The following is a 12,354-nucleotide window of genomic DNA, read 5'->3' as shown; positions in this document are numbered from 1 at the left end:
GAATACTTTCCTGTTAAACAGCTTTCTGAATGCCACTGCTAAGTCTAATAACCAACAGCCCACATGTAAAGGTCAGTAGGGCCGCAAAGGCCCCCGGCCCAACTTGGAGTATTCCTGAATGATGAAATGGTTGGAGCTAAAGAGTACTGAAGCCCCTCCTATTTCAACTTAAGCATGGGTGCCCCTGGGCCAGATGGCGCTTCCAAAATTTGACCTGTGGAACACAGGTCATCACAGGTCAGAAACAGAAACTCATCAATATCGGGCAAATAACTACCAAGACACAGTTGTGGAGTGAGGGCAAAGGGTGCTGAAGAAGCCAAACATGGTGACAATGAGAAATTATTAAAATGGCAAAGGAAAAAGAGAGAGGCAAATGGGGTGAGGAGCAAGAAGACAGGAGAGTAGAATGCACAAAAGAAGGTGGAAAGAAGGCACAAAAGAAGAATGACCCAAGGAAAGAAAGCTGAAAAGCAAGATCAAGAAACAGAGGAAGAACAAAGGAAGAAATGACAGAATGAGGGATGGCTATAAGGGCAGCAACAAGAGACGGTGTAAGAAACAAAAAAAAGAAACATGGAATAAGGGAAACAAATGAGAGCAGGAAAGTAAAGTGAAATAATGGAAACAAGAAATTAGAGACTTAATTAAGAGAATTAAGAGAAAGAAAGAAAGAAGAGAAAGAATTAACAAATGGAAGAGCAAGGGCACACAAAAGGTACCGAAGCTAGGTAACACAAAATAGTTTTCCTCCTGTTTGCAGATGATGCAGTAGTACTATCCCACACACAAAATAAGCTCCACAGGCGACAAGGCAGCTATGAAAGCCACTGCTTCCTCAAATACCTCCTTATCAATAACCAAAAGGCAAAATAATGCCAATGGGATCATCTGGTCAAGTACTCAAAATTGTCAAGAAATACCCCTACCCGGGGATTTACTTTAATAACAAACTGTCCTGGCACGGCCCCTTTGACAAGGCAGCTGGCACCCTACAACGGTCTGCCAACGTCATTTTGAGGAGTAAAGCACAAGATCGGCTGCCAGCCATTGAGGGTTGTACTTCAGGTATGCAAGCAAAGAGCAGTGGCAGCATCAATTTACGGTGCAGAATTATGGAGTAGAATGACAGCAAATACCTCCAAAAGGTGGGAAATTGTTTTTTGAGATGGCTGCTGCCCCTGATCCCTGGCACACCGCTCCTTCCTGGATCTCACAGCACTAGCCCCGGTCCTGTTCTGGGTGCACTGAAATTACAATCGCCATGGACAGCCATGCATACCTGAGAGCAATGCTCGAAGTGTCTGTGGTAGGAAGAATCCATCAGATTCCCTGGACAAACTAGGCAAGTAAATGCCTAAAGAGTCTCGGCTTTGAGCATCTCTGATTGGCACCAGCTCACATCACGGTCAAAGAAGCATTGCTAAATACAAAACTTAAGGCTCACTCTGGCCTAGCGTGCATTTTAATTTTCAAATACAAATATTTGCACACAGAGCACGCCCTGGGCAGGGACAGTTCCTGGATGACATCAGCCCCGACGCACCTCGCACTTTATATCTAAAATTCCCGCTGGACATTCTGCCTATTAAAATGCTTATTGCCAATTTCTCCGACAGTTATATCAACTATGATGACCTTTGTGACCGTGAATTCTGCGGTCAGGCGACAATAATGCACTTTATGCTATTTTGTACTGAAAACAAACATTTACGTACCAAGTGGCGCATCCCACTGTTCAAATAAGTTTTCGAAGACATCTTTGGCAGAAGCATGAGCACTATGCACAAGATCAGAGTTCAGAACCATCTAAATGTCCGTGGCAAGTTGCATCGTGGGTGCCTGGTGCGTGACAAGAAGGTCACAGAGATCTCCCTCCACGGTTTTTCACTACTCATAGTAACACAAAATCTGGCACTGTGCTTTATATTTTAATATTTTAAATTGATGTGTTTGTGCAACTAGGACGTTTATTTTAATATGTTATTTTAGCATGTTGTGGAATATATGCTAGTAAAGATAGATTGAAGTAACAAAGGATTGAACAGTAGAAGGAAGGACAAGAGGATTAACACGAAAGGAATGAAAGAATGCGAAGATAGAGCAGGGAAGATTAGAAGGACAGAAAAAAGAAAGGCCATAATGAAATCTGAACGAACCAAAGAATGACAATGGGAAGAAGGGGATGTAAAGTGCATCATATTGCCATATTGTTTTGCAATTTTTCCTCCGTGTGAGGGGGTGGTGACAACAGCTAACATAGTAAGGGTAAGGATCCCTAACTTTGTTTGGTCATTTAGTTTCATATGGCTAAAGTGAGGATCTTTTATTTTCCTGTCTACTCCATTGGGGAAGGGTTTAAAACATGGGTAGGAGACAAAAGGAGTCTGTTAATAGATACAATAGATGGTAGTGACCAGCAGCTTCTTGATTTCCATTGCTTGTTTATTTCTATATACTGAACTTTTAACAATTACTGACATCTGCGCATAGCACTTCTATAGACTCAGATCACAACATGCATCTGGGCATACTTTCTTATAACCCACACTGTGCCTTGTAATACACATAGGTAGAGTGGCATTACTGTCTGTACAAGTGGCATCTTGGAATGTCAGAAGCCAATACCCTCCATATCAACATAGAATGCCTTCCTTACACTGCCTCTCAAATATGTCTGCTGCATCAGCTGAAAGTGGGAGGCACTGGGACTGTGGCTGGAAGTTGGTGGGTGACGCCTCCTTTGCTATCCGCAGACCAGCAACCCCCTTATTTTCAATGGAACCCAAACCCCATAGACTGGTTAACAGGGCAGGACTTAGAAACCAATGAAAATACTAGTGTGGTCTCATTTTGAGGATTATTTGAGTAGATTACTGTGCAACGTGATGCCTGGCAGACGCAGAATCCTAACAGAAAGTTTATGGGGTGGACATGGTGCTCTTCAGTTCTAGCTGCATTGGGAGTAGCCTTCATCAGCCACCACTTTCTAGACTCCCTTTCTCCCATGCTATTACATTCTTTCACCAAAAGAGGACAACATTGTAAACATTCTATATACTAGGGTTTTCAGTCTACTGTTATTAGATATGGTATCTGCAATTTCAAAAACATTTTAGACTGGTAGAAGTTTGAGAGACTCGTGTTTATGTGATTGTAAATTGTGACTTGTAGAGTGACAATCTTCCATTAGGATAAGATAGCATCGTCTTTCTGTAGTCTGTGGTATAACTTTCTAAATGGTTCCATTTCCGCCCAAAGTGTGTTGAATAGAGTGGATATGTGATTCTTAAAGAGTTGTGTTTTTTATGGTGTGTGAGGCCAGATGTCTGTACCAAATTGCGTACATTTTTCCTGAGTGGACCTGGGTACCCATTGACCTTCATGTGTATATGGGTGGTGAGTAGTCGGTGGTAGCAAGTTCTATTAGAAGCCTTTATATTAAGTCTGTGTTGCCTATATGTGTTGAGTTGTGCCTTAATGTATGTGGCGGTCAGGTAGTGTATGCTTGGTTTGCACACGTGTGATGTTCTGCCCAGTGTTTTGTTCTATGTGTTATGAATTATCGTATGAGCGAATGTGAGTTTATTGATACTCAGTTATGAAATATCTGAGCTGTATTGCTCCTGGGGATTGTGTTGTGTTCAATGTTTGTGGTGCTGCTTGGAAGGGAGTGCTTTTAAGAATACACTGATAAGCATATATGTGGTGTAGTAGCTAGCTGCACAACGCTAGATAAAGAGGAGGTGTTTTATCTAACATTTCCTGTTGTAAAGGTCAGCTAGACGTCTATTTGTTCTGCTCCGAGGAACTACTGTGTGTAGTGTTGTCCTTGGAGAGATGGGTCATAACAGACAGGCATATTCATGGCCGCATTAGCAAGAACTAAATGAGTGAGTGGAGGCATGAGTGATTCATCAGTCAATATATTCATTCAGGCATTTATCCATCCACGTGCTCACTTCTTCATTTATCCTGAGATTCTTTGTCACATCTACTCACCCATTCACACCAAGGCCCCAATCATTGAGTTAGGACTTCCACTTATAAGACACCAGACCTATTGGCTTGGTCTGTGATTAGTTTTGTATAAGACCATGGAGCTCAGACCTCGTTTTGTGATGGATGCTGACAATACAGCGGCCAACATAGGCTGTTTCAGAGTATGAGGAAGGCAAGGTGACTGTGCACTTTGTGAATCGGAGCCTCTTTCAATCTCTATAAACCATGAGAAAGAAAGTAAAACTGTGGCACGCTATGAACTTCCTGTGTGACCTGAAATAGCTCTAATCTGTAGACACCATACCATCTATATATCCGTTCCAAAAGGACCAGAGCCTTTCTCCAGTTCAGGGAAAAAATATACATTGTGCTGCTTGAGCATGAGTGAATTCATCAAGATGAGTCTGTTTAAACAAATACAAAGTGAAAGAAAAATGTAAATCCATATACTGCAAGTGATAATATATTGTACCTTTCAGGTCTAGGTTATCGGGAAAATCTGGGACACATAGATTTTTATCCGAATGGAGGAACTGATCAACCTGGCTGTCCGCAGACTATTTTCTCAGGTAAGATATGAAACAGATAGTTCAATGATACCTTAGGTCATAATCGGTAATTGCAGGTGCCAAATACATTGATTCATTCGTTGAAAGGTTTGTAATGCGTACATGACCCTCGTGGGTAGCTGTATCATGGGATGACCACTGTACTCTGTGAAGATGCACCTTTCATCTCTGTTTTTATTAAAACGTGGTATATTGAATTATTTCTTTAGTATAGGCTAGGCTATAGAAAATTGATTACTCATCTCAACAATGGACGACAAAGTCCTAATGCTCCCCCAACCATATAACAGCATACTGCCAAGGTCTTTAGCTGGATCAAACCTTTACATTCACATTAAACAACAAGGGCCATTGCTGCACTAGGGATTTAGAAGATCTATACTAAGCATAGACAACCAAGCTCTGCAAAATAACTATACATAACGAATCAAATGAAATACTGTCCTAAAGGGTGCCAAGACTACACACGTTTTAAGATGTTTTAATAATGGTAGAAGACACTCTACAAATGCTCATAGCATAGCATAAAAAACACAACATAACATAACAACATGACATGACATTCATAACATAACATCACATAACATAACATGTCTAGTCTATTAAATGATAAGCATGCTTACTGAGGGTATTTCTCCAACAAGCATGCAGGTTACTATAACTTTGGACCTCACAATGCCAGTGTCTTAAAAAAACAGACATTATTTTACTCAGTTGCAAATTATTCATGTAGTACTTCTTGGGGCGCTTACTGATTATTAGTGGCATAAGTAAAATAATGTTGCTCTCTTTACACATTGAAAAGATGCATTTAGAGAGGAACCACATTTGGTTGCTGCATTCCTTTTAATAAACAATGCTCATTGTTTAAAATTATTGTGCTCTTTTTGTTTCCACTTTAACAAATTATCCTATGATATTAAAACGTGGATTATACTTAGAGGGCTGGATTGGGGAATCAAAAGCAACCCTTTCAAATATGCTAAAACTGCCCACACCAGCCCTGTTCCCTTTTTCTCCTTAGACAATCTGTATCTTTCCATCCATCCATACTCTCTCTCCTGCTTTACTGATCACTTTTCTCTCCCTCCCTATCCGGTTCCCTCTCTTTCTTTTGAAGTATCCCCCTGCCTGCTGCAAACAACCTCGGGGAGTTGGGGAAAGTGACAGGGGTTCCAGGAGTGGCTCTGGGCTTTCAAAACTAGCCTCAAAGGGCACTAACCCCCTGGGAAATGCCAGGTGGAAAAAAATAAATCTGTCCAGCCCAAGAAACAACAAGGAACATACATTCAAGTAGTTCACATTGAAATATTCTGGGGCAGATTTACAAGCCCCTTGCGCCACTTTTGTGTCACTTTTCCCATGTTAAAAATGATGCAAAAGTGCCGCAAGGGTCTTGTAAATCTGCACTTCTATTAACTGTGCACTGGGTGTTCAATTCACAAAGGGTTTTTTACACCACATCCACTTCCACGCCCAAAAAAAGCGTTTGTGACAGTATATTAATTCACAGAGTCAAGGTTGTTGGAAATTTACCCTTGCAGAAGGCACGTGTGAATGCAAAACATCTGTCAGTATGACTGAATTGCAACTTGTAAATTTGAGGTCCGAAGTTGGATTGGGTGCATTGCAGGAAGAGTGACAACCGTAAAATGCAATTGACAATTAATTTTTCAGTTAGTTTCTCATTGTGGTAATGTTCATCAACGTGAGAGGGAAGAGTAAGTCTCTTTGCAGGGTGGAAGAGGGAGGGAACCAAGGTTTTCTCCACCGGAAAAGTATTTTCACTTTTTGATATTCAGGCAGAATTTTCCACCTTTGTCCTCGGGCAAAGGCAGCGCATAAGACGATAATGCCCGTGGACGATCGTGCTGCCCGAGCCACCTTTTACATTGATACATATTCAACGTGGAATATTACCTGGAGTGAAATAGACCTTATTTTCGAGGGGTTAACTGTCCGTAAAAACTAACTGGTCATAATACGTTGGCAATAATCATATGACAGCGCTACAAATACATACTGTGAGCCCTGAAGAAGTCTGTGTATGGACGAAACGCGTTGGCGGTTGCAAAACTTTAAAAAAAATAAAAATAAAGGATGAAATTTAATACGACCATATAACATCGGCTCTTCATTGGAATACGTTTGCATCTTGAAAACTGTTTACATTTTACTTGACTTTAAAAATTGTGCTGGGCTACTTTGTTTGTTTTAAGTTTATAAATGCACCCGATTTGTCATCCAAAAATTAATCAAAGAAGTTTGCATGTGCGATGCTATTAACTAGTTATATTTGGAATAGATTAGTAACATGGAAAGAACCTTGTATCTTGTTCTTACAGCGTGCTTTTTATGACCCCCGAAAACCAGCAGGGTACAAGAGTACCACAAACATACCATCTCAATATCAATGTTTGTAATTTTTTATTTCGAGATTACTGTTTCTCACCTTGCATTTTGCATGCTTGGACAGCAATCATAAATATGACCGATTGCCCCCTCTCGACATTATCCACTCTTTTGCACATTGCGACATATGTAAGGCAGACTCCTGCTATAACTCCTGTCTCAGTATAGTTCCTAGCAGTAGGTGGTGGAAGAGCAGAAAAGGTGCCGCCTATTGGGGCCAGTGCATAGCAGTGCGTACTTGGTGAACATGTGAAGCAGTGTGCCATGCATTAACTGGTCCTTTCTGTTGGGGGTGTTTTAACACAGGCAGAATTACTCAATGACTGGAATGTTTGAATTACTGTCAACCACTATTAATAGCTCTTGTCTGCATCCAAGTAAATCATTATTTTCTCACTGTGTCTTTATGGAAGAGGATCAGACATAGCCAACTCAGTCTTGGCCTGCCTCAGATTGTCCCGCTTCTGCTCTGCACCGGAACATAAGGTATCTACTCCTTTTTATTCCTAGTGCACCTCATCCGTGAGGTAGGGTTGCTTTCTGTTACACAGGGAGCAATAGTACCCACTTCAGAGCATACCCCCCCTACTTATGGCTAGTCATTGAGAAGATACATAGAAATGAAATCCCTTTTCATGGTTGCCTTCCAAATGTAGAACAGTGATGTTTTACTGACATTTATAACACCTTTTCAAAAGGAAACAGTTTTTAAGGAAACTCTTGTGGTTTTTGGGCCTTCCTTAGAAACAAGGTACCAAGACCAGGCACTCCCACTCTTCTTTTCAAGACAAGACTATGCTTCTAAGATAAGACTATTTGTTGCCTCGAGTACAAGAGAAGCTTTAATACTTATAAGACTTATGACAGATTCACATTCTAATCTATGTATCCAGGAGTTGATCCTCATCAACTGCTTTCCCTCAGACTCTGGATCTACAATGTCAGCGAAGGAAGAGGGCCATATTTAAAGTGGAACAAGCATTTGTGTCCAAAAGGGCAGTGCTATTGATTCCTACTGCAGAATGAGGAAAGGAGGTGACTTCACCTTCCTAATCTCAAGAAATGTATGTTCTTTATTATTAGCTGCTCAGTCCATAGGATTACATTAAAATGCACTATACCCATGATCTGTCATGGAGGCATCCACTGAAATTACCAGTTTGCACATGCTGGTATTTCTTGCCATCAATATCTCACTTTCCATTAGATGTTTAAACAGCAAACTTGGCTTAGGTTGTTGTGCGATACAACAGGGGATGATAGACGGAGCGTTTGAACAAATCAAACACTCACCCCAAATCAACTGATCTGGGTTTAATCCATCACCATTCTTTAGTTCACTCAGCCACCCCAGTTCAGACATGGCTATATGCAAATCAGTCTAACCCTGTGCCTCATGGGAACAGTCCAGCCCGAACTGCCAAGCCATGTCTTCCCTGGACCGGAAACAAGCATCCTGGGACCGGTTTCGGATTCATAATCCTCATCAGACAGGCTATCTTGAATCCAGTGGCCAAGTGAACAAGGGACTCACGTCTGAGCATACCCAGCCACACTTAGGGCGAACAAAGCGATACAAAAGGGGATGATGGACGGAGCGTTTGAACAAATCAAACACTCACCCCCAGTCAACTGATCTGGGTTTAATCCATCACCATTCTTTAGTTCACTCAGCCACCCCAGTTCAGACATGTCTATATGCAAATCAGTCTGACCCTGTGCCTCATGGGAACAGTCCAGCCCGAACTGCCAAGCCATGTATTCCATGGACCGGAAATAAGCATCCTGGGATCGGTTTCGGATTCATAATCCTCATCAGCCAGGCTATCTTGAATCCAGTGGCCAAGTGAACAAGGGACTCACGTCTGAGCATACCCTGCCACACTTAGGGCGAACAAAGCGATACAAAAGGGGATGATGGACGGAGCGTTGAACAAATCAAACACTCACCCCCAGTCAACTGATCTGGGTTTAATCCATCACCATTCTTTAGTTCACTCAGCCACCCCAGTTCAGACATGGCTATATGCAAATCAGTCTGACCCTGTGCCTCATGGGAACAGTCCAGCCCGAACTGCCAAGCCATGTCTTCCCTGGACCGGAAACAAGCATCCTGGGACCGGTTTCGGATTAGGTTGTTGTGCTACTTCATAGTTTTTAGTGAAATGTTGCATCCTTTTCTGGATGGCTAGGTAATCCATGTTTTTCATTTGTATAAAGTGCACCCCATTTTCTAGTGTGCTTTGGGGATTCAGAAGGCCTATCGGTGGCTTACCAACAGGTTGGCGTCCCATCTGTCGACCTCTCAGGAATTCATCAGGAATTTTTTAGGGCCTTGTTGCAGATGGGCCTATATTCGATGTTCGTATCTCCAAAATATGTTAGCAAGCTCCTGAGGTATCATAAACTTCCTGGCATTGACCTAGAACATTTTAGTTTGTTTTGCCACTCTCAACTTGTGTAGGCCCATGAGGAAGACAGCCGCTAATGTTTCTGCTGTGCTAGATCCAATTCCTCTTATCAAATTACTTCCTGGATTGCAGGTTCCTGATCTCAGTTACCATAAAGGCTCTTGACTTGTGGCTTATTTTTCTTATTCTTTTGGTTGGATCTCCTGCATCCTCCTATTACTTGAATTGCCCCCCTTATTCTATTGTCAAGCACAACCAACAATTCATTTTTGCTTGTCATGTTTTCCCCTCTTTAGTAGGTGAGAAGGTCCTAGTCTAGACAGACAAACAAGTGGGCAAGAGTTCGAAAATCCTGCAGGTGGCTATTCACCCAATGTGCAGCTTGTGAATCAAAACATTCTCCATGTTCTATTTGGCATGCTGGTCTTCTGGTCCTTAAAGCCTTCTTCCCAGGTTGTCACTGTGGCCATTGACCTCATAAGAAAATACCCTGCTTTTGCATGGTATGTCCATCCTGTTTGATTCGAAGACTGGATGTACCCTTATTTCTGTAGCACACAAAGATCATACTTCTGTTTCCCTTCCAAATGTATATACTATTATTGTAAGCCCATCTTTAGTAAGGCTTCCCATAATTGTGTTGAATCTGAGCCTCCATGGTTTCAAATATGTGTGCAGCAGTCTAGAGGGGCTTTCACTCCCAACATTAGGCTAATTTACCACGGGTGCCCTTCAAGCAGGTTAAAGATCTGTCTTTTGAGGCTTTTCACTGAAACAGTTCCTCGAAAACACGTTAATGTGGCTTGGATGTCCAAATACACTTTATATCTCTTTTGTTGATATTTGTATATGAATCCAATAGTGGCTCAGCCTCTGCAGAGTTTAGAATACCATCAGCCCTTGGGTTGTTCTTCTTACGCTCCTCCCCACCATCCAACTCCCCACCCACATGATGCTCTGGGAGCAGTGCTGTTGCTTTCTCTATGTGCTATACTTTTTCTTCTTGACGTTAATGACATTAGATAACGGTCAGTGAGATGGGCCTGCTCCTCGAACATGAAGCATACTTAAACTACTTCCAGGACTGGTTGAGCTTCTGTCTGAGTCCTCTTGTACAGCAAGAGGTGGTTTCAGCATTTTAGGTGAAACAGGACATGCTCTTTCCATTCTTTTTCCCAGATCCCTACTCTCTGTAAGGTATCTGGTTTGCGTTCCATTGATACTGCAAAAGCACTCTCATTATTATTTTTTCCCTTGCTACTCATTTCAAAGATATTAATGTTCTCTTTGCCACTCAACATCCTTTTTAAGAGAGAGGTAAATCTCGATTGGCAACTCTCAGGTGTTAGTTTACAATTTCTAAGGCCTACAAGGCGGTAAAATCAGAGTCTTTGGTAGCCGCTCTAACACTAGTATGGCGCTACCTGATTTTGCAAAATGGAGTATCATTTGAAAGTATTTGCAATACAGGTATCTGAATAACTCCCCTCGCCCCCCACACAAAAACACGTTTTTTCATCACTACAAGCTCAGGATATGGGTATCCCAATTCTGTTATTGATCTCTTCAGCCCTGACTACAAAGACAAGGTGACTGGGCTTTGGCAGTATCCCCACACCAAATTCCGACTACACTGAGATGTCCCCACAGAATCAGGAATACCTGCAGGGACCCAGAAATATCAGGTCTTTTACTGATATTTTTACCCCATTCCAGGGAGGAAAACGCTGACATTTTCCACCTTCTCTGCGCAAGCAAGAGAAAGTCTCAGCGGGAGCTTCATGAGGGACGGGGGACATTTGGTTGATTCGGAGTCTGAGAGTTCAGGGCAGGCATCCGTCTGTCTGGATGGATCATAGACCGCTAACATCTGTTGCTTCAGGGATTGGGTGGAGGGCCAGGCAGCATCAAAGTGACGTATGGTGTCTCCAGGCCTGGATTTTTCAGGTCAGGAGTGTGAGGACCAGATCATTCTTGACCCTGAACCACTTGTAAATGTTGGTGGTGGAATTCCACCCATAGCTATGGCTCAGTGTGAAATTGCTCCACCAGTAAGCAGGGTCTAAGCGTTCTATGTTCAAGGAGAATAAAAACAGATGGTGTAACAGATCACATGTCTGTGTCCTTTGTAATTGGCACTATGGCCATACTTTTGTTCTGATTTGATATTTCCTCATGGAGCAAAAACTGTGAAGAGGGAGGGTGAGTGAAAACGTAATGAGCCACTTAATACTGTAAACTTCACCCTCCTTTTCTAGTTGTTTGTTGTTACAGTCCTATTATCTGGCCCAGCTTCCTGTGGTCACGTCTTTGAATTGGGTAGTTTTGAACGGGTTGTGTTTAAAGACAAGAAAAGGGGGAAGAGATAGTACATGCATTTTTCTTTTTTTAAAAGCAGACGCTTTTGAGTTTTCTTTTTCTTTTGGTAGAAATGTCTGTGACTAGGAATAGATTCCCCTAAATATGTTATGGATTGTATCCAGGAAAAATGACCTCGGAGTAATGAACGCTTTAAGATTGCTTGAGTTTACTTCATAACACCCTGACAACTTTACACAACATCGGAAAGGCAGGATAGTTTGTGTTCAAAAAGAGTTACCTTCTGTTATGCTTCTAGTCAAAGAATCCATTCAAATCTGATCGCATAGCAAAGCGCATAGTGTTAAAGGGAAAGTGGGTGTTGCTGCTGCAACTCCAGATAAGTAAGTAGCTGTTTCAAAATGTCATCTGCGGAACTTGAACTTCAGGTTTTTCTTGTGAACGTCAGAAAGAAATAAAAAGTCATGCTGCAACAAGCTGTGTGTGATGGGATTGACATTTACAGCCAGTGAGGTAGAGTTAATGCTGTCAGCTGTACCCCTGGTGCTTATAAGGCAAGCAAAGAAATGCCATAAAGGGACCTGCAGAGCTGCTTAGAGCTGCCAGACTACCGAAAAACATAAACAATGTGTCTGTCTCTC

At 42.0% G+C, this 12,354-nt stretch overlaps 1 protein-coding gene across 2 annotated transcripts in view; it reads left to right on the top strand.

Moving 5' to 3' along the window:
- The window catches only part of LIPI (lipase I), a 212,519-nt gene that overhangs the window by 111,719 nt on the left and 88,446 nt on the right, over window positions 1–12,354 (top strand). For both annotated transcript variants that reach the window (XR_013599967.1, XM_078658347.1), the window contains exon 5: window positions 4,482–4,571. Coding sequence is in view for 1 of the 2 variants with exons in the window: in XM_078658347.1 (XP_078514473.1) it covers window positions 4,482–4,571 (90 nt within the window). In the remaining variant the exon portion in view is untranslated. The remainder of the gene's footprint in view (window positions 1–4,481; window positions 4,572–12,354) is intronic.

Source organism: Lissotriton helveticus, chromosome 8 (genome assembly GCF_964261635.1).
Source record: "Lissotriton helveticus chromosome 8, aLisHel1.1, whole genome shotgun sequence".
Lineage (NCBI taxonomy): Eukaryota > Metazoa > Chordata > Amphibia > Caudata > Salamandridae > Lissotriton > Lissotriton helveticus.
Note: the sequence above shows the minus strand (reverse complement) of the source record. Positions and strands in the feature narration are given on the sequence as shown.